At 40.1% G+C, this 22,275-nt stretch overlaps 2 protein-coding genes and 1 long non-coding RNA gene across 7 annotated transcripts in view; 1 reads left to right on the top strand and 2 right to left on the bottom strand.

The window, feature by feature from the left end:
* The window catches only part of LOC133659122 (P2Y purinoceptor 13-like), an 11,585-nt gene extending 10,854 nt beyond the window's left edge, over nt 1-731 (bottom strand). The window contains 1 exon segment of the mRNA XM_062061856.1: nt 727-731. Coding sequence (XP_061917840.1) covers nt 727-731 — 5 coding nt within the window.
* LOC133658323 (uncharacterized) lies at nt 1-3,774 on the top strand. Of its 5 annotated transcripts, XM_062060227.1 has the most exons (7): nt 90-108; nt 258-371; nt 941-1,113; nt 1,486-1,666; nt 2,135-2,280; nt 2,666-2,995; nt 3,181-3,773. In XM_062060227.1, exons 5-7 carry the CDS (start codon nt 2,178-2,180, stop codon nt 3,648-3,650), a joined length of 903 nt encoding a protein of 300 aa, XP_061916211.1. In that variant the 5' UTR covers nt 90-108; nt 258-371; nt 941-1,113; nt 1,486-1,666; nt 2,135-2,177; the 3' UTR covers nt 3,651-3,773. The 5 variants fall into 5 exon arrangements, with proteins under 5 accessions (XP_061916210.1, XP_061916212.1, XP_061916211.1 ...); XM_062060226.1 differs by having other exon boundaries at nt 1-108; nt 258-1,113; XM_062060228.1 differs by having other exon boundaries at nt 68-108; nt 258-1,113; nt 1,538-1,666.
* On the bottom strand, nt 1,756-22,275 carry LOC133658324 (uncharacterized). The gene is made up of 5 exons (XR_009827448.1): nt 22,138-22,275; nt 16,007-16,104; nt 15,877-15,934; nt 3,169-3,421; nt 1,756-3,023 (listed from the first exon to the last, which is right to left on the bottom strand). It is a non-coding gene; the product is annotated as an uncharacterized LOC133658324 (long non-coding RNA).

The following is a 22,275-nucleotide window of genomic DNA, read 5'->3' as shown; positions in this document are numbered from 1 at the left end:
AATTGGAGGTACATAGTTCATCTGAACAATGTCCAAAAGAAAAGTGGACTACATGCTGCCAACAGAGTCACAGATAAGCATGTGAACTTTGCTAATCAGAAGATGAAGGTATGTTTGTATGATGATTTATGTATAGAGGGCCGCAATAGAAATGGGCTCTAGGGCTTTATTGTGTTTTTATCCCTGGTGATGATGTTTGTATCTTGTAGCGCTAATGTGCTCTTCATTTGAACTATCTCCTTATAAACTCAATCAAGGTCTCCCTGGCTGCTCAGACTTTGAGTAACTCTGTGGCAGTGGCGCTCCGCACCTTGCGGGAGATGGGCTATGCAGAGTTCAAAGACTGTGAGGCTACTTCAGAATTCATTGAGGTAATACAGCTAGGGATTTGCATCATTGACCAAAATCGTTTTCCAATATTCTACTGTTCTTAACAACATTTGAGTGATTAATTGCTTTAACCCCTTTAATCCTGGTGGCATTCCCATTTTATCATGTCATCACAGGTGAGCGATTTCAGATTTTAAGTTTTCACAAAAACGTGAAAATACCAGATCTGAAAGTTCACAACACACCGCTTGTAGATCTTCTATTTGTGTTGTTCGTTATATAACAAAACATTAATACATTAACATTTGAATTTGGGCATCGGGAACGATTAAATAATTATGACCATCCTCAAATTCAACAATATGCAAGCACTTGGATAAAACTGTTTATACCTACCTCATACTTACCTCAGAAGCACCCTTATTGTCACATCTCAGATTTACAGGTATAACGCAGTGCAGCAATTTAATTTTAAAAAGCACAGCCACAGAGGAAATGGAGAGGAATCAAACTATTCATCATACTTAGATGTTTACTATCTGATACCTGTTGACACCCAGTTATGGTGATGATTTCAGTGCTTCCAGTTAATTTAGATATTTGTTTATAGATAACGGACAGGCTGTTTGACATATTGAACAGCCGCAATCCCAGAGCCAAAGGGTTCAAAGCCCCCCTTGGTTCAAGGAACTGGACAAGCACCAGGGAATTCTTGTCAAGAGCTAGGGGGTACTTGCTGACTTTGAAGATGGAAGATGGCACACCCCTTTACCGAACAAAGAGGTCTTTTAAAATAGTGACTGTTCTATTAGTGATGCACTGATACCATTTTCCCCCCACACAAGTATAAGTACAACTACTCAACTTTTGAGTAGTCGCCAATACCCAGTACAAATTCTTTATTATAATGAAATTATCAGAATGAGACTGCTGATTTAGAAAATAAGGGTTTATTTTATTCTTCGTTAGATGTATACAAGTAGTCAATTTACAAATCATTAAATTATCTAAGGTAAAACTAACGATTACCAACAGCTCAACTCTACCGGTTTCAGTGCATCCCTAAAGTCCATGACATAAGTTCATGAGATGCTCTGTTCTCTTGTTTATCATCAAGTTTATGTGATTCTCTACTATCTTCTGCATCGAGTTCAGATGCTCTGTCCTCCTGTCTGCATCGAGTTAATAAGATGCTCTGTCCTGTAAGATGTTCTGTCCTGTCTACATCGAGTTCATGAGATGCTCTACTCTTCTGCATCAAGTTCATAAGATGCTCTTTCCTGTCTGCATCGAGTTAATGAGATGCCCTACTCTTCTGCATTGAGTTCATAAAGTGGTACGTATTATTCATATGATACTATCTTGCTCCAATGTGTTTGCTGTCTGCAAATTTGTCTCTGTTCCAATTCTCTTGTGTTCAGTCCCCCCCCCCCCCCCCCCCCCCAGATGCAGGTGTCAAAATGGTATGTATTGCATGGTCTGCATGCTCTGTTGTGAATTGATTCAAGCAGGTTTAGTGTCCTAAAAGTATTTTTAAGGATCCTAAACCTCACACTGATTATACATTTAAGATCAGGGATGCAAACTAGTCAGCTTTAGGTTACGGCCCCCTTTTTTCCCCCAAATGTGGCAATGAAGTGAATTGTGTGAAATGTGGATTTGTGTCTGCCCTGGCAGCTCCCTGAGAAGTGCTGCTCTGGGAGCATTCACTATTTTCACCCTATACCGTTTGTGTTTGCATCCCTGCTTTCTTGTGTCCTGTTTTGGCAGGATCATCATAGTAATACAATATTTGCTTTTGAAGGTTCCTCTCTATCCTGGGCTTCATCATCAATATCGACACGTTGATGTCAATGGTTCCTGTGCTGCTTGAAGGACAGCGATATGTCCTGACCTACAGGTTCAGCCAGGACCACTTGGAGCTTCTCTTTAACTCCATCAGAGCATCCGGTAGGGTTCATAATTCATATTTACCAGCCGCAACACTAAGTGACACGAAGTGTCAGCAAATGCTCGTATTGTTTTCAGTTTGTCGGTCCATATGTTTTTTGTTTTTTTTTGGGAAAAATGTGGTTCTGAAGACATATACAGTATCTGGAAGTGTCACAAACTATTTTTAGTATTTAGTAAAATGTCTGTGTGTTTGTCTATCTGTTTGCAGAATTTGTCACCACTGTGATACAGTCTGAATTGTATGATGATGTCATTCAACTTAATTTATGTGGAAAGATCATTCAGGGGTGGCTAGTTCTAATTTGTCTTTTTTTTTTTAAAGCATAAAGATATATTGAATATATATGTGTAATATACTCGTATATCTTGTGTTTATTTTAAGGTGGCTGGAATAACAACCCTAATGCCAGCCAGTTCAAGTACATCTTCCGAAAGCTGATGGCCCGGTGTGGGGTTGTTAAACCAAGCAGCAAAGGCAATGTGACTGCACAGGATGACACAGAGTCCCTACCAGCTGTAGCAATGTCCTCTGCTGCCCAGTCCTACCACATCGACACATCTACAAACCTGTCAGCTGTAGATATGTCCTCTGCAGAACAAAGAGAAGATCTTCCATCCCCGTTTGCTGACATTCCTGCCCTTGTACATGACCACAGCTACCTTCCCACCCGCTTCGATGGTCTTGTGGACAACGCTCTCGTGTACATTTCAGGTAGAGGTCGACCGATAGTGTATTTTGCCTATAACCGATAGTGCCAATAGTCAAAATCTGGGGGAAAACGATGGCCAATTAATCAGACGATAGTACTAAAAAAGAAATGTCCCCCTAATTTCCCCATGCTTATTAATTATTATTATAAGTTATTATATTATTAATCGGTCTACCTCTAATTTCAGGATTTGTTGTGCGACGGACGGTGAAGAAGCTGTCCTGTGATGTCTGCCGTGCCAGCCTGGTGACGGACGCTGCATCTGCCAGTAAGGACAAGAGCTACCACCTGCTGACTCTAAGAAACAATGGAGGCCTGGTGATTCCGTCTGAAGGCACGGTGAGGGTCGTCAGGGCAGCAGAGTGGGTCATTCGCCAGGCATCAGCAGATTCCAGACGATCACAGCCCATCAAACTGCTAGAGGTCCTCTACATTGTGCGGAAGAGGATAGGTTCAGAGGATGTGTTTTTGCTCGGGGAGCACATCGGCGACACACAGTATGGCATTGACAGTCACCACCATACGCTGGTAACATTAGTTGTGTCCCTGTTTTTCAAGCTAAGGCTGCACCACATTGCAAAAATCAATACTCTGAGCTTACAGAGTGGCAACATGAGACAGAAGCTCACCAAAGCAGTCCTTTTCAAAGGGCATTAGCTCCAACTGTGTGTGCACCGTGTGTCTTATTGGTTTTGTGTTGTACTGTATTGTATTGTGTGCAGCTGGTCCTTGTCTCCAAGACAAAATAAAATAACCTTGAACCTTGAAGCCCCATCTCTCCCCACCTGCCCCTGCTTCCTACATCCCCTCCACACCACACCAAGTTGTTCTTGGGCTTTTTTCGACTACAGGAACTCAGCGCACCGTGCTGTGTAGTGGTAACGCATTTCAAAGGTTCTGGATTTGTTTCCAAATCCAGAACCTAAATACAAAACCAATCACAGACCTTCATGGGTTTCTAGAAAGTTTCAGGTTATGGAAGGTATTGGTTAGGAATGGGACGATATGAAGATTTAATGTCAAAATATTTGTGATAAATGAGACAGAACTGGCCAGGACCTACTGTCTGTGAGATAATTTTATGTTGGTTTGGTTCTTCTGATAAAGGTGTGAATATCTATGCTATTGTCATTAGTTGTGTCCCTGTCATTCAAGCTAAGGCATTGCTAAATTAACAACTCTTAGCTTACAGAGTGGCAACATGAGACAGATTTTTATATATAAAATGTAAATATATTTAAATTTTAAAATGTATTATAAAATAACATAAATATTAACAATATAATAAAATAAATGGAATTGTATTTATTTATTTATATATATATATATATTTTTTTATATATAAAAAATATCTCGGTAAATGTGTAATATAAATACTGTGTGTGTGTGTGTGTGTATAGCTATTGCTTTACCTATCTGCTTAATATTATTTTCATATGAAAGTCCATTATAAGTATGCAGTATCATAACTACATCTCTGACGTTTATAACAAACCAACCCGTTTGAAAATCGGTTGAAAATTGAGCAAGCTATGGTTATTTCAATAGTACATGCACCATAGACATTCATGTTATGAGTGGGCGTGCTGCCCGACGCAAGATGGCCGCCATGTGGCAACGTCGGTCTCCATCGGCCAGCAGCGCGGGTGAGTCATCTAGCCTTTATATATGTCTATGGACGCAGGGACCAGACCCAGCAGGCCCCAACCAAGACGGGCACCCGGAAGGGATGGACGGCGGGACCCAGGAGCTCCAGACACGCAGTCCGGATGCAGTAGCCTGAGGCGCCGACCCCCACCCGACAGGCAGGCCCAGAACGTACCCCCAGAAATATACATACATATATATATACATACACATAAACATACACATGTACACATACACACACATACACATGCACATATATATACATACATACATACATACATACATACATACATACACACACATACACATACATATACACAGTTTGTCAGCCCCGACAACCACCACGCGCACGCGCTGCCACCAGTCACAACATCAGCCACCCCCCTGCACCAGACCCAGCAACCCCCAATTTCAACCCTTGATGCTGAGTGCCAAGCAGGGAGGTAATGGGTCCCATTTTTATAGTCTTTGGTATGACTCGGCCAGGGTTTGAACTCACAACCTACCGATCTCAGGGCGGACACTCTAATGTGAGGTCACACACTGATGTTGGTCGAGAAGGCCTGGCTCTCAGTGTCCGTTCTAATTCATCCCAAATATGTTCTATTGGGTTCAGGTCAGGACTCTGTGCAGGTCAGTCAAGTTCATCCACACCAGACTCTGTCATCCATTGTCTTTATGGACCTTGCTTTGTGCACTGCTGCACAGTCATGTTGGAAGAGAAAGGGGCCCGCTACAAACTGTTCCCACAAGGTTGGGAGCATGGAATTGTCCAAAATGTTTTGGTATCCTGGAGCATTCAAAGTTCCTTTCACTGGAACTTTACACCACTGCATCTGACGCTTGCATTTCACGACTGGATTTGTTGCATAAGTGACATCCTATGACAGTTCCACGCTGGAAATCATTCTTTAACAAATGTTTGTAGAAACAGTCTCCATGCCTAAGTGCTTGATTTTATACACCTGTGGCCGGGCCAAGTGATTAGGACACCTGATTCTGATCATTTGGATGGCTGGCCAAATACTTTTGGCAATATAGTATACCTTCCTATTGATTTTATGGCAAGTCACAACAAACATTTTTAACAGCTCAGCGAGCATCTGGCTAATCGCCAGTGGTCGGAGGAGCAGTGTGAGCAAGGGGATGTGTACCATCAAAGTAGTTCCTCTGTGTTAGCTCTTACAATAACAATGTCGCTACAAGCTTGGTTAATATATGCAGGGGACAGCATGCATGTGGAGCGTTGTTGGAAGTTTTTGGAGGTTTTTTTAGAGGGCTCTGTAGGCGGATGTTTTAAACACATAATTGTCACGATTGGGTCGCATATTTATGCGTGGGTCGTTCTCCCTAGATGCAGACGGAGCTGCGGATGCAGTGTGGAGGTAAGACAATGATTTATTCTTCATAAATCAGTCAACGTACCAACAAACAAAACAAAGCAAGTGTGCCGATAGCACGGGGAGCTCAGGCGAAACTTAGCACAGGGATCAAAAGCATAGAAACAAGATATCATCCAACGTAACTGTTGCTTACAGCAAACAAGGAAGCCAGACCGAGAGTGGCGAGAAACGTGAATAAGTAGCTCTCTGATTAGTGCCTGGAAGCAGGTGAGCGTCCCGGACACTAATCAGAGGCAGGTGAAACTAGTCAGCACCCATGGCAACCAAAACACACAAACTCAAGGGTGCTGAAAACAGAACTGATGGGAGTCAAAACAAAACAAAACATCATCATGACAATAATATGAACAAATTATTAGTATATACTGAGATTCTACCTACTCCTTTTCGGACATGTTGAATTGTTCAAGTGTGAAGTGAAGTGTGAAGTGAATTATATTTATATAGCGCTTTTTCTCTAGTGACTCAAAGCGCTTTACATAGTGAAACCCAATATCTAAGTTACATTTAAAGCAGTGTGGGTAGCACTGGGAGCAGGTGGGTAAAGTGTCTTGCCCAAGGACACAACCAGAGGTGTGGACTCGAGTCACATGACTTGGACTCGAGTCAGACTCGAGTCATGAATTTGATGACTTTAGACTCGACTTGACAAAATGTAAAGAGACTTGCAACTCGACTTAGACTTTAACATCAATGACTTGTGACTTCACTTGGACTTGAGGCTTTTGACTTGACATGACTTGCTACTTTCCCCAAAACCCAAACCTTAAAAAGTTATTTGGGAGCCCTCCGTATCTTTCATTTTATACGTCTGTGTCTATAAGCGTGTGTGCTGCTTGTCAGCTGGTGTGCTGTCAGTACAACAGCCAATCAAATTAAATCTACGTTGTTTTCATCCCACAGCTCTCATCCAATCCAATTGCAGGACAACCACCGAACATGAGTTGTCAAACAATGCGGCAGTGAGAAACAATTATGCCAAAGTTGGTTTCGTTCGGGTATAAAAACTACGACTTGGTCAACAAAAAACGAATTGCCGTATGCAAATCACGCAGTTCGAATAGTGAGGCTGTAAACTCACTACTAACGTTATAACCATAGACATCTTATAAGGGTACGCAGCATTGAGCGCTACTGCCTACTGGCGCAGACGAGACGTGGAGCCGCCATCTTGGAGTGGTGATCCGCTCCACTCAGTGCAATTCATTTGGCAGGCAAATTTAATTCATCTTACCTCACTGAATACCACTGATTTTCACACGTTTTTTTGTCATACGTGTAGCTATGATAACGAACACATGTTTTGGCGTTTTTATTATTCATAGTTTGCTTAACAGTAATATAATATTCTTATACGCTATAAATGACCAGACGTCCGAGATCAAAACTGGGAATATAATCCCAGAGAAGGGGGAAAAAAACGGTCAGCTATTTTTAAATTGAAGAAACAATATGATTAGATTATATATACATGCGTATATCCTACATAAACAATGTATGAATACATTAGATATCTATATATTTTAGGGACCTATAGACTGTAACTCTGTTGCTGCAGCAGCAGAGAGTTTATTCTGTCTTGACACTTTGTATTGATATTTTGTATTACATTCTTCCCTTAAATGATCATGTTTACAGTGATTGTTTTATATCTATTTTTTATGTATGTCGCTTTGGATAAAAGCGTCTGCCAAATACTTAAACATATATAAACACCTGAAAGTCTTTATATCAGCTAAAACCACCAATTTGTTTCACTGGATTCAGAATAAAACCAAATGCTGTCTTACCCAACAATGTTAGTATTTGAATATTGTTACTTGAAGACTTATTCCTGGTTACAATTATACTGTTAAGAAAGTATTGTCTTATACTTTGCCTAAAATGAGAATGCATCATAATCAGTGGCGGCTGGTGAATTTTGTTTTAGGTGGGGCTGAAAGTTTGTAAACCAAACCACCAATAGGGGCGTCATCCTCCCCCAGAAGATTTCTTTGTGATTCTCACATACAAATATTGAAGATCTTTGCTCCTTCTCAACTCTGTGGTACTGTTATTTTCATAAAATACAACCAATAGTATGTTAATGTTTGTTTTTGCAAATGTGTTTATTCTGTAAAGGAATGAGTTAAATGTTTAAAATTGTTTAAACTATTAAAATGACTGGTTAATAGTGCTATTATGAATTGCAATGTCAGCACCATTTTTTTCCCTGCAATTTCAAATGCACCTGTTTTAATAAATAAATACAGCGTTTTAAAAGCATACACAATCTGTGTAAAAATATTAGTCTGTGGTTAAAAGGACTTGAAAGGACTCGAAACTCAAAATGCAGGACTTGGGACTTGACTTGAGACTTTCTAGTCTTGACTTTGGACTTGCCTGTCTTGACTCGGGACTTGACTCGAGACTTGAGGGCAAAGACTTGAGACTTACTTGTGACTTGCAAAGCAATGACTTGGTCCCACCTCTGGACACAACGGCAGTGACTAGGATGGCAGAAGCGGGGATTGAACCTGGAACCCTCAAGTTGCTGGCACGGCCACTCTACCAACCGAGCTATACCGCCTCAGTGTAATCATGTGCTGTTCCACAATGTTAAATTATATACAACACTCTTTAACCAGAAGATGACATTATGGAAATCATTTCTTCTTACCTTCTTGTTGTGACCCTGTCAGCTGTGTGATACTGTGAAGCATTAGAAGATGAGTATATAGAGCAGTCATGTGGGAAAAAAAAAAAACACGATACATCAGCAGAAGGAAGAAGTGAAATATCCGATTCTGCTTAACTAACCACCGGAAGTTGGTCAAACGCAGAAAACCCGATGCTCAGGTTACTTTAGTTCTTCTGAGGAAATACCACGTCTGTTCTTGAGGGATATGTGTGTGTGTGTGTGTGTGTGTGTTTGTGTGTGTGTGTTATCTTACAATGGACCTTCAACTGCTACTGTCTCAGGCGCCAATATGTTTGCCAGGCTTCCTGTTAAAGAAAGACCCATTTTTTGCACACTTCCTATCCCAGGTGACACTGAGAGGTCGGTTCTCTCTGTGTGCCAGTTGACCAATGACAGGTCAAGACCGTGAGCTCCTTTCAACACCCTCATCTAATAACCTGCATGCTTCTACTTAGGATTATCATTCATGTTTTGACGCTAACTACATTTAACCGGGCTCTTCCTTTTCTCACGAAATGCCAGACTTTGGAACCAGAAGTGTTGTTTTGGTTTTTGATCCGTTAGAATGCTGAAAAGATATGGGTCAGTGGTGAGCAATAGTTAGTTTAGAATTAATTAGATATTAACCTCAAAGACAGATATGTTCCATCTGCAGTCCCTGGCTACCTAAATTAAAAGATATACAAAAATGTGCAATACAATTCTAACAATAAAATTACGCTATAGCATGTAATCAAATTAAGAAAAGTCATAAAATGTCCTCTCATTGACACATACTTATTATACATTACAACCACCCCTCCTTTACATCATAACACAAAGCCAATACATGCTCTTGTTCACATCTGTCATCCTTTGTGAAAACCACCATGATTTTAATAGACACACCTCTCAGCTTACAACAAAATGTTCTCATGCATAAATATAATATTACATGTCTTAATGTATCACATTAAGTTGACATGTCAAACAGGCACCTATGGGTGCCTGAGCCCCTGCCCTTTTTTGCCTCGTCTTAAAAAGTGCCGTCTGCCTGTGTGTGTGTGTTTTTTTCTATTCTTTAAACAACATTAATAAATTCCTGTCAGGGATGTAAAAAAAAACAAAACAAAAAAAACAGCGGTACAAAAAAATCCACGTTTTCTTGTAATACCGGGTTGTTTGAGCCTGCCGCTTCCTTTAAACCAGGGGTGTCAAACGTACGGCCCGTGGGCCGGATCAGGCCCGCGGACAGGTTTTATCCGGCCCGCGGGATGAGTTTGCTAAGTATAAAAATGAACCAAAATTTTTGAATGAAAGAAACTGCTGTTCTAAATGTGTCCACTAGATGTCACAATAGCAATTATTTGCATCTTTGTAGATTATGCTACATATGTAAAAAAAATAAAATAAACCACATGATGTTAGTGCACCAGTTAAGGAAAATGAGCAAACTTACATGAATAACATCCTGTAATTTGATTTTGATATCATTTTTTTATCGTAATAGATTGAAAATTAACACCAATGAGTTGACTGATGAACATTATCACATAATGTATTCAGAAAATATAAATAACGACAAATAAAGATAGAATACTATTAACCGCAACATGTAAGTGTAAAAAACAAAACAACAACATTATGATTTGTACATTTTCAGAATTTTCTTGTTCTATTTTTAAACAAAGAAAACAATCTGAATGTGTCTTTATTTTTAAGTTATCGTGCCGTGATTTTACCTGTCCGGCCCACCTGGGAGTAGATTTTTCTCAATGTGGCCCCCGATCTAAAATGAGTTTGACACCCCTGCTTTAAACGTTTAGCCCCTCCTCGATCTGCGGGCTGCAGCCAGGGGTTACTGAGACGTGACAGTGGAGCAACTTGAACCTGTGAGTTATGGTCTAGTCGCCGTCCACTTATTCAGCATCTAATATGGGTAATATTTCAGAAAAACGCTGTATTATTCTATTAGTCAATGTGTCAGCTTCTGTTTTTGCCGGACGTCGGAGCACGGCGCATCAATTGAGCACGGCACATCAAGTCCGCACAGAGCAGAGCGGATCGTGCGGGACAGGAAGTAATGTACAAAATAAAACACCGGGTTAATTTTCAAAATAAAATGCACGTTTACGGCGGATCACATTTCTCTCACAGTAGGGTTTTAGATATAAGGTTATTGTGACTTTGCTATTACTGTGTGGGTTAACAAAATAATAATAATAATGATAATAATAACAATAATAAGAAGAACAATGATAATGATAATAATAATAATAATTATTATTATTATTATTAATAATAATAATAATTTCAGCATTCTGGGGATATAAGATGTAGGTTATCTGTTAGGAATATTGCCATCTGTATTTAAACTTGATTCATGTTGATTATGCCTGCAGCCCAAAGCCAAAAAAAGAAAGGATACAGCCCTCTACTGGCCCCTGGTCCATATTTTTGGCCCTGTATTGCGTTTCAGTTGTTTAGTCTGAGCATTAAGTGAGATAGACCATAAGTTACAACTTGATGGTGTTTTCATCAAGTTAAGGGAAGAAGGACAGATTTTCACATTTAAGTTTTTTCCATTTGGGTATTTATTTTTGTATTTTTTTTCAAAGTTCATGTTGCACTGTTCAATGTTCAATATTAAAGTGCTTATCTTTAACAAAAAATAGCCTAATAATAAACCAGTGTTTTGTTGCTTTTCGTGTCTTCCAAGTCTATGATAATGTAAATTAACTCATTATGACCATAATTTGTTGACACAAAAGAAATGGCAATCACTTTTACCTACAAAGGACACACAGCTAAGTAGTTAGCTTCCTATTAGCAAATTTCATTTTACATTAATTTCCATATTGTGTAAAGGACCAAAAAAAAAATTCCTGCCCTTTTCTGACTTTGAGCCCCTGCCCCTCTATAATCATGTGCACGTCCCTGATGTCAAACATGCGCAGTGAAGCTGGATGTTGTGTTATCAATACGGATACATTGAGTTGTGAGAAATGCAGGTTAGGTTAGGCTAAAAGTGATGCATCTGTTTTGTTTATATAGTTTAACTCCTTGTTTTCCTTTCTATAAATAATATTAGTGCATCCTGAGAACATGAGAGCATCATTTCCTGTGCAGCTAGTTCTAGCTTGGAAAATGGTGGCTGCAGGTTTACAGTAGTCCACTAATGAATATTAATTATGAAGTGATCATGTCATTATAAAATATAGAGGTGGGTAGCTATGGCTTAGGTTGTTTGATTAGTTTACTAATCAAGTAAAACACCTTTAGAGCCTCAATGCGCATTTTAGGGAAAACAGTTTAAATAGACAACAATTTGTATGCTTGTCTATAATACAGTAACACAATAAATGCACATCATTGACATTGAAATGTAGACTTTTAACATGTGCACATTAATAAAAAATAAACAAAAAACCTCAGATTACGGTAAACATGTGAATATCTGCATGTTTACAGTTTCGGGAACTCAATGTGGGCCGGATTTTATACATTTTTATAGTTACAGTCATTAAACAAATATTCGAAGCAATAAAATATAAATAAAAGCTTTTTTCTAATCAAATTAATCAATTTAATCAAGCAGCCCTAAATAAATGTATATGTGCGTATTCTATATTTTTAGGGATGTTAGATTTTTTTACATTCCTGCTAAATTGAAACTTGGGAATGGATACTCACTTTGGAATGACAAGTGAGTATCCAATGACAGTCTCGTTAACATCAGGCTACCTAGATAGGCTACTGTCAACAACTTGTGATCTGATTGGCTATCGCAACTGTCTCTCAACTCTGTGTTCTCAAATTCATCCGCTAACGGTCCCGATGAGTATCCAATCACAGGACACGTAAATGTCACGTTCAACGTGAGGCCATCTAGAAGGCCTTACTGACAACAACTCATGATCTGATTGGCTATGGAAATCATCTATCAACTGTATGTGCCCGTTCGCTGACAGTGCACAGACGCCCGCATTGTTGATTCTGAAGGCCTCGGGCAGATTTCGTACAGCATGGCAACATAAGCTAGCTGATTGGATACAAACTAAACTATCGAATATGCTTCTTAAATAAAATGCTATTTAACTAGTTTGTATCATATTTTTCCAGAGAAAAACAAGTGGGATGTTTGGACAGATGTATCATGAAAACCACCACTTTGAAACACTCCATTCAAATTTGCATGTCGGTCATTATGGTTTCTGAGGTGATACTTGGTGAAAAAAGTTTGAGAACCACTGATCTGGACCACAAGGAAATGTTTGAAATGTACATTAAAACACATCACACATGAAAGCATGGTAACTAAAAACAGCAATTAATGCGTTGATTTAAAAGCCAATAAATAAGTCAATATTGTTAAATAATCTTTGAAAACATCGGCAATGTTCTTTATTGTTTAACAACAAGTTGAAATGATGAAACTTGGTAAATTAATTGGTTGTTATTGTAATTACTATTTGAAAGTAATGAAACGTGCTTGGACTTCTATTTTGAAAGATTCATTCTGTAACCCATGTGCCTGGCAGTAGCCAGGCGGATCCTTCTAAGCCTTATTTCTTGGGAAAAAATATAGTTTTTATATGCATGTAAAATCAGAATCAGAATAGTTTTTTTATTCCCATTGTTTTAGAACATGTTCACAAACTAGGAATTTTTCTTGGTACAATCGTGCAACATAAAACACATAATGCAGAATAAGAATAAATGAGCTGTAACTGAGCTATAAGATCTTGTTATTGGTATTGGTTATTGGTAAAACATTGTAGGCCAATTAGAGTTATATTATTTACAGTCAAATTTATATATCACTGTGAAGGGGGGCGTGGCCTACCTCGAAGACAGCGACAGGTGAGTAGATGGCCCAGGTGGGCCTTGTGATCTCATCACCTGTCGCCTTTATTAGCAGCAGCCGGAACGAGACACGGGAGTTGGAGTGGGAGCCAGAGAGAGAGAGAGATGGACTGAGAAAAAGCCAATTTGCTGGAAAGCAAAAGCCTAGCACGACTTATGAAAATAAAACAGTGTTGTACCCTGAAATCCGGGCTCTCGTGGCAGTGTGTGGGGGTCCGCAGAACCCACTAGAGGGCAACCTCTACAATCACATCCTTACAGGTTGCCATATTTGTTGATCATCAACTTATTATTTAACTGTTTTAATCCATATGACAGAAAACATAAGGATCCAGCAAATATCAGAAAGACTGATGTGCCCAGAAATTGTTTAACAACCCTAATTTTACCAAACCGCACGTGCTGTACTGTACAGGAAACCAAACATTACTTTTCTGCCAGGTTTAACAAGAAAGTGCAAGCATCCGTCATCTGCAACTGTTTTCAATCCTGCCAGTTTACAGAAAAAAAAAGGCTACGCTTGCAATTAATTAGCACCGGATAAACATCTCTGTTCAGTCCGTGCAGTAAACCTTCTCACCACGAACTGATAGCACTGACCAATAAAGACAGAAGCTCATAAAGATGCAACCTGGTGTATGTTATCGTGCAAATAAAAGAAAAGTTGATGTTCACCTGCTTGAAAGTCATTTGCTGAACACAGCACAGTGCATTTATGTGACTCTTGTGGACCTTGTAAGTTCTTTATAAGGTGGCCTCATCCACACACAGACAAACAAACAATAAGGCCAAGCAGCTCGATGTCTCACCAAGGACTCCATGGAGCATCGTTCACATGACACCTTCACTCAGAATTCTGAACTGCTGCAAAGGTTATTCCATTGTGTTTCCCGTGGTCTCATTTTTCTGACAAATACACCACTTGGTGGCACTGTTATTAAACCCCATAAATTGGATTGAAGTGAAACTTGTCACACAACCCAATGATCGCTACCAAACTGTAACTTAAAGTACCAGTAGAGTGGAAAAACAAGTTGCCTCTATATTAAAGCTATTATCATGTACAAAACCCAAAACCAGTGAAGTTGGCACGTTGTGTAAATGGTAAATAAAAACAGAATACAATGATTTGCAAATCCTTTTCAACCTATATTCAATTGATTAGACTGCACAGACAAGATACTTAACGTTCGAACTGGAAAACTGATATTTTTTGCAAATATTAGCTCATTTAGAATGTTGATGCCTGCAACATTTTTCAAAAAAGCCGGCACAAGTGGCAAAAAAAGACTGAGAAAGTTGAGGAGTGCTCATCAAACACTTATTTGGAATTGTTTGGAATGTCCCACAGGTGAACAGGCTAATTGGGAAAAGGTGGGTGCCATGATTGGGTATAAAAGCAGCTTCCATGAAATGCTCAGTCATTCACAAACAAGGATGGGGGGAAGGTCACCACTTTGTCAACAAATGCGTGAGCAAATTGTCAAACAGTTTAAGAACAACATTTCTCAACCAGCTATTGCAAGGAATTTAGGGATTTCACCATCTACGGTCCGTAATATTGTCAAAAGTTTCAGAGAATCTGAAGAAATCACTGCACGTAAGCGGCAAGGCCGAAATTCGAAATTCAAGTTCTGCACGTGTTACAACAGCATGGCTTTGTAGTAAAAGAGTGCGGGTACTAGACTGGCCTGCCTGTAGTCCAGACCTGTTTCCCATTGAAAATGTGTGGTGCTATATGAAGCCTAAAATACCACAACGGAGACCCCGGACTGTTGAACAACTTAAGCTGTACATCAAGCAAGAATGGGAACGAATTCCACCTGAGAAGCTTCCAAATTTGGTCTCCTCAGCTCCCAAACGTTTACTGAGTGTTGTTAAAAGGAAAGGCCATGTAACACAGTGGTAAAAATGACAACATTATTGCAATGTGTTGCTGCCATTAAATTCTAAGTTAATGATTATTTGCCAAAAAAATAAAAGTTTCTCAGTTCAAACATTAAATATATTGTCTTTGCAGTCTATTCAACTGAATATAAGTTGAAAAGGATTAGCAAATCATTGTATTCTGTTTTTATTTACCATTTACACAACGTGTTTTGGGGTTTTGTACAATTGAACAATCACCTACCAAAATTCAGGAGCACTATGGCAAATGGGTGCAAGCCTTTCACCACAAATTTAGTCACGGCCCGGTGACATTTGTAGTCAGAATGTGTCTCTCGTCAAGCTCATTTAAAAGAAAAGGCATTCGTCGAAAGTTAACAGGTTTGAAAAGTAGGCAAATGCCTTGAAGGCAGGTTAGTACCTGTTGTTGTTGTCTTGGCTCAGTCAACAGTAGATCCCGGATGCAGAGACGTGAGGCGCTGCAGCAATAAGGGCAGTGCTTTAATAATGATGATAATCCAAACAAAAGGAGACGGGGCAAAAGTGCACACCATAAAATTTAGTCCACGATGAGGCTTCCAGCAATCGGCGAGGGAATGGCCAAGACCCACTGGGAATGTTCAGTCTAAAGAAGAATAACTCTCCACCTCTGGAGAGGAGAACAAAAAATGAAGGTTAGAACGAAACTGACCTGCGGTAGAAACATGGAAGTTAGGTATGAGTTGTGGACGGCACAGGAAGCAATACACCAGCGAGGACAAGCTCTCCGTGCCCCGCTTAAATAGCTCAGTGTCGAATTAGGACCAGTTGTATCCAATTAGGCCATAACAATCCTCAGTAAGATGAGTAAGATCATCTCAAATGAGGTTAAAGATGTTTCTCAGGATACATTTTTGTACTTTGGGCCTGATTTACTAAAGGTTAGTGGGTACGAAACACGTGCAAACTTGATAGCACACGCAGATCTGATCTACTAAACGTCTCTTGAGTGAGCAGAATAAGGTGTGCAATCCATTTAGCATCTTTGTCTTTCGTTAATATGCAGAATATATGTTGATCATCAAAACGCCCACAATACAGGGAGGAGAAAATGCAAATATATTAAAGGTCTACTGAAACCCACTACTACCGACCACGCAGTCTGATAGTTTATATATCAATGATGAAATCTTAACATTGCAACACATGCCAATACGGCCGGGTTAACTTATAAAGTGCAATTTTAAATTTCCCGCTAAACTTCCGGTTGGAAACGTCTATGTATAATGACGTATGCGCGTGACGTCACGACGGCAACGGAAGTATTCGTACCCAATGTGTCACCATACAAACTGCTCTGTTTTTATCGAACAATTCCACAGTATTCTGGACATCTGTGTTGGTGAATCTTTTGCAATTTGTTTAATGAACAATGGAGACTGCAAAGAAGAAAGTTGTAGGTGCGATCGGTGTATTAGCGGCTGGCTGTAGCAACACCAACACCAGGAGGTTGTGTTGTGTTTGAGCTGGATAGCAGACGCACTACCGTGAGTACAGCTTTGGCTTCCAAACATTTGATCGCTTGCCCGTACGTGCGTGTCGCTATGTGCATGTCACGTACGTAACTTTGGGGAAATATATGTTTCTTGCCGACTCTGATGGCGGCCGGGCTGTCGTCGAAAGCTACAACGCTCGCCGCCGCCGCCGCTCCGTAGTTAGCTTCAATTGTTAAGCTTCGCCAAGCTGGAAATTATTACCGTGTATTTACATGTTCATGGTTTAATAGTATTGTTGATCTTCTGTCTATCCTTCCAGTCAGAGTTTTTTAAAATTTTGTTTCTATCTGCATTTGAGCCCGATGCTATCACGTTAGCTCCGTAGCTAAAGTGCGTCAACGATGTATTGTCGTGGAGATAAAAGTCACTGTGAATGTCCATTTCGCGTTCTCGACTCTCATTTTCAAGAGGATATAGTATCCGAGGTGGTTTAAAATACAAATCCGTGATCCACAATAGAAAAAGGAGAGTGTGTGGAATCCAATGAGACCTTGTACCTAAGTTACGGTCAGAGCGAAAAAAGATACACCCTGCACTGCCTCTCTAGTCCTTCACTCTAACGTTTCCTCATCCACGAATCTTTCATCCTCGCTCAAATTAATGGGGTAATCGTCGCTTTCTCGGTCCGAATCGCTCTCGCTCCATTGTAAACAACGGGGAATTGTGAGGAATCCTTCCTCCTGTGACGCCACGCTACTTCCGGTATAGGCAAGGCTTGTTTTTATCAGCGACCAAAAGTTGCGAACTTTATCGTCGTTGTTCTATACTAAATCCTTTCAGCAAAAATATGGCAATATCGCGAAATGATCAAGTATGACACATAGAATGGATCTGCTATAGGCCTCTAAGCAGCACGTGCAATGTGATCTATGAACACTCTTCACCGTTTTGCGAGCACAAATGTTAGAATAATTATATATAAGTTATCACACAACTCTTATGCTTAAAGGCACATAACTTGTTATCTTCCACTGCAAGTTAGGAGTTGCCTCGCCACAGCTGTTTGTGTTTTTCAGCCCGCTAACAGCCAAGGACGGACCTCAAGTACCTCAACGGAGATAAGGCAACACCGGGCAGACAAAGCAGAGACAGGGCGAAATCACAAGGCTCAGCACATTTCTGTTCTGAATAATCACGTATTGCGTCTACTGGGGCTGCTTGCATATTATAAGACCCCTCCCTTTAGAAGCAGCCTCAGCGATGTAACTAGGGAACTCCTGAATAAAATGGGGGGCGCGGGGGGTGCACCTTAGAGCGTGGTGGGAGACTGTAACTGAGTGTGCAGATCCATGCGTTCTCCCCATGAGCAAAATTGAAATCTGTCTCTGCTTGATTCCTTGCTTCTTGTTCTGTTTAATAGATAGTTCGGTGCTTAAACCTAAAAACTATTTTGCGTTTTATTTAGCACGTGTGAAAAAGGGCGTGCTATCCGAGAGAGACGCACATGGCTGGGAGGAAAGTGGTGCTCGCGCTGTGATGGACAGAGAATAATCCGTCCTAAATGTACGTTTCAATATATTTGAAATGACAGAAATAAAAAAAGATACTAGACATAATGTCTATTCAGCAATTTCCTTTTATAATTTTATAGCTTTTTTTAAATGTTCGTTTTTTTTATTTTAGGAAATACATTTGTGCAACTTGTCCGGGGTGTATCCTGCCTTCCGCTCAAGTGCAGCTCCTCGCGACCCCGAGAGGGACAAGCGGTAGAAAATGGATGGATGGATTACTATATCTCCTACATGAAAAGACGTCTATCTTTATGCATTTTCTTGCATTGGAGTCATTCCGGACGCACGAATGCGCTGGTGATGCGATCCACAGCCCCGCGCACGGAATTAAATCAATCAATCAAAGTTTATTTATATAGCCCTTGATCCCAAATGCCTCAAAGGGCTGCACAAACCACAACGACATCCTCGCCTCTGATCCCACATGAGGGCAAGAAAAAAACTCAGATAAGCAGTCAGTATCTGGTGTGATCACCGTTTGCCTCACACAGTTCAGCACATTTCCTTGGCATAGAGTTGGATCAGGTTGTTGCTTGTGGCCTGTGGAATGTTGTTCCACTCCTCTTCAATGGCTTTGCAAAGTTGCTGGATATTGGCAGGAAGTGGAACACGATGTCCTATAAGCTGATCCACAGCATGGGTGATATGTCAAGTGAGTATGCTGGCCGTGCAAGAACTGGGATGTTTTCAGCTTCCAGGAATTGTGTACAGATCCTTGCAACATGGGGCCCTGCATTGTCAGGCTGCAACATTAGGTGATGGTCTCGGGTGAATGGCACAACAATGGGCCTCAGGATCTTTCAAAATGCCATCAATAAAATGATCTTGCATTCGTTGTTCATAACATACCCTCAACACTCACCATGTCTTGTCTTAGCTTTCGTGTAGCCTCGTTTTGCACTGCTCTAGGAAATCTAAAAAATGGAATTGATCAACTGGTCTTTTAATCAAGATCTCGGGTTTGAGGGAACCTGCATTTTCTGATGGAACGGTTGTTGTTGGTGTGGAGGGGGGCGTGGTCTGCGGGCCTGCCGCGGAGCGGGGTGTGGAAGGACCGGCCTCGAAGCACAGCTGGCAGGTGATTGGATTACCCAGCTGGGGCTGATCGTCCAATCACCTGCCATGCTTATTAGCAGCAGCCGGACCGAGACACGAGTGTTGGAGTTGGAGCGAGAGAGAGACAAGCTGGAGAACAGAGCGAGACACACACTAGAGGGCAAAGCAGAGACGCGCCGGACTGAAAAGTCCTAACTATATACTGCTGAAAAGCAAACCATACTGGTGTATGAAAATAAAAGACTTGATCCAACCTGAATACCGGGCTCTTGTGCCAATGTGTGGTAGTCAGGAGAACCCACTAGAGGGCAACCTCTACAGTTGGACACACAACTGACTCTTGGGAGAAGTGGAGTGCCGCATGCCTGGCGGCCCTTACAGTCGAGGACGTTGAAGATATCTGCCTATTCGGAACCATGACAACAGGACACTTGCAGATTGGAGTAAGCTTAGCCCTGGTGCATCGACAAATTGGAAGATTCTGGCAACCGTTCAAAGTACATAAATCTGCTACAAATGATTGGGGGATGCGGGCAGCTCTTTGGGCACAAAGACATTTGTGATTTTGGACTAAATCGCAAACATTTTGAGAGTATGATGAATTTGAAGGAAAACGTTTAATTTGTTTTCGCTCACTCAAACACAAACTTTCGAATCTGGATTGTTTCCCCTGGTTGAAATTCATTTAAAACGAAAAGATAAAACACTTACACAATATTTCAAAGCTTTCGTGGGCCACATGGAATGATTTGGCGAGTCAGATTTGGCCCCCGGGACTTGAGTTTTACACCTGCAATCTATTGCATTGACAATCTCTTCCGTTATTTCGATTAATGCCATCGATGTTGAGATGTTGGCTTTCAATTCTTTTAGGTTCTCTGCGAGTGTTATTTCGGAATTCGTCCAAACTGTTGTAAAATAATTTTTCAATGGTTTTAGAAAATTGTGGAAGTAAGAAAACAGGTCTAGCTGGTGTTACGTCCACAGTCATATACATAGGTTCAACCTTTGATGTTTTCATTGTGTTTGGGAATTTTCCCGTTTCAAATGATAGGTTGCTTGAATACAGGGCGTTAAAGGGTCTGAATACCTTTTTGATTGTTCCCATTATCAATTCCGTTACAATCAGTTGAGGTCTTGGATTTACATTTATTCACAATTTTGTGAGGAACATTCAGGGTTCGTACACCTTTTCCATGGCCAAATTCAAGCACTTTTTTAAGGACTTTCAAGATCATTTTTCCAGTTTTTCCAGTACCCTTCAAACCAGTGTGAATCAAACCATAGCTTTGTTGTTTGAGGTCACCAAATGCTGTCTGTGGGAAAAATACCGAAAATCTGCTCAAACCTAGGCCTAACATTGAACCAGCAGTTATCATGAAGCAGTGTGACTATTCAATGTCATTGGTGTTTGCAAACGTGTCTCCATTTGTGTTGTTTTTCACATTTCTTCTTCTTTTTCTTACTTACAGCACTCAATGACATCGAACAGCACGGATTGATTCACACCGTGTTTGTGCTTGTAAACTGCATAATGTGATATAAATACACACACCCTCAAAATTTAAATTTCACTCATTTATTAACAAAACTGTTCCACATTAATATAAGGATAATAAATTAAAGGAAAATATTTTGTTTGTTTCACAACACCTCAGTCACCTTTCATTAAGCATATCTAGCCTTATGTGGCTATGATAACAAATGAACAAAAAGACCAAAGTTAACTTTGTTTTGCTTTCACTGAGGTAGCCAGACAAGTTAAGTAGACAACGAAAATAATAGAGCAAGAAATGCATACAACCATGTTGTGTAAAAACTACAAAATCATTCATAGTAGCTCCAGCTCTAAGTTGTGAAAAAGGTTACAAATTATACATTACATGACCTTCACAGTACAAACAAGTCCAATAATGGACTAATAATTTCCATCCAATGTTCATTAAAACGACAACCTCCCGGCATGATGGACCACCACCGTCCTCTTGGGGGCGACACAATATACGGCTCTGGCATGTAAGGGCTCGTGCAAAGCCAACAGATCAAGTGTGTAGCTTTCATTTTTAAGGAAACTTATTTAAAAAATGTTTCCATTTTATAATTTGCCTATTAAGTCAGACTGCCGAGAAATATGATGAACATTTCCAAGCATTTACAAGCACTTCACCCAAAATTCAAGCATTTTTCAAACCTTGAAAACACAACATTAAAATCTAAGCATTTTCAAGGTTTTTAAGCACCCACACGAACCCTGAACATTAAGTGTGGATTTCTGGCTATGGTATCAGTTTTCAACAGATACATGATCTGGAATTCTTCCCTCCAGATTTGGTCTAACATTTACAAAGTAGTTTTTAAAGCTTTCAATTACTTCGATCGTATTGTCATTTTTCAGTATTATCCTTAAATTATCCTTTAGAATGCCCCATGTTGCTCTCAAGTTGCTTTCTTTCCTAAATATTCTTAGTATGCTAGTTAGCTTGTTTGTTAAGTTTTGTACATATTTTCTGTCCATATAGATCTTTGTGTTATTAATGTTCTACATAATGTATTAATCTTGTTACAAAAAATGTTCAGTACCTGTCATCTGTGGTTGATCGTTCTTCTTCTGCGTCTTACTAAGTTGTTTTCATGGACGATGGTTGTCATTAAGAATCATGAAAGTGAAATGACCTCATGTTTCATCTAAATCATTTTCATTGTACGCATCATCCCAAC

Source organism: Entelurus aequoreus, linkage group LG10 (genome assembly GCF_033978785.1).
Source record: "Entelurus aequoreus isolate RoL-2023_Sb linkage group LG10, RoL_Eaeq_v1.1, whole genome shotgun sequence".
In the NCBI taxonomy this organism is placed as follows: domain Eukaryota; kingdom Metazoa; phylum Chordata; class Actinopteri; order Syngnathiformes; family Syngnathidae; genus Entelurus; species Entelurus aequoreus.
This window is presented reverse-complemented; position numbering and strand designations above follow the sequence as displayed.

Excerpts from the sequence above, each read along its gene's own strand:
- LOC133658323 (XM_062060225.1), top strand. Across the intron at positions 2,281-2,665 it reads TAACTCCATCAGAGCATCCG|GTGGCTGGAATAACAACCCT; the intron begins GTAGGGTTCATA and ends GTTTATTTTAAG. Across the intron at positions 2,996-3,180 it reads CGCTCTCGTGTACATTTCAG|GATTTGTTGTGCGACGGACG; the intron begins GTAGAGGTCGAC and ends CTCTAATTTCAG.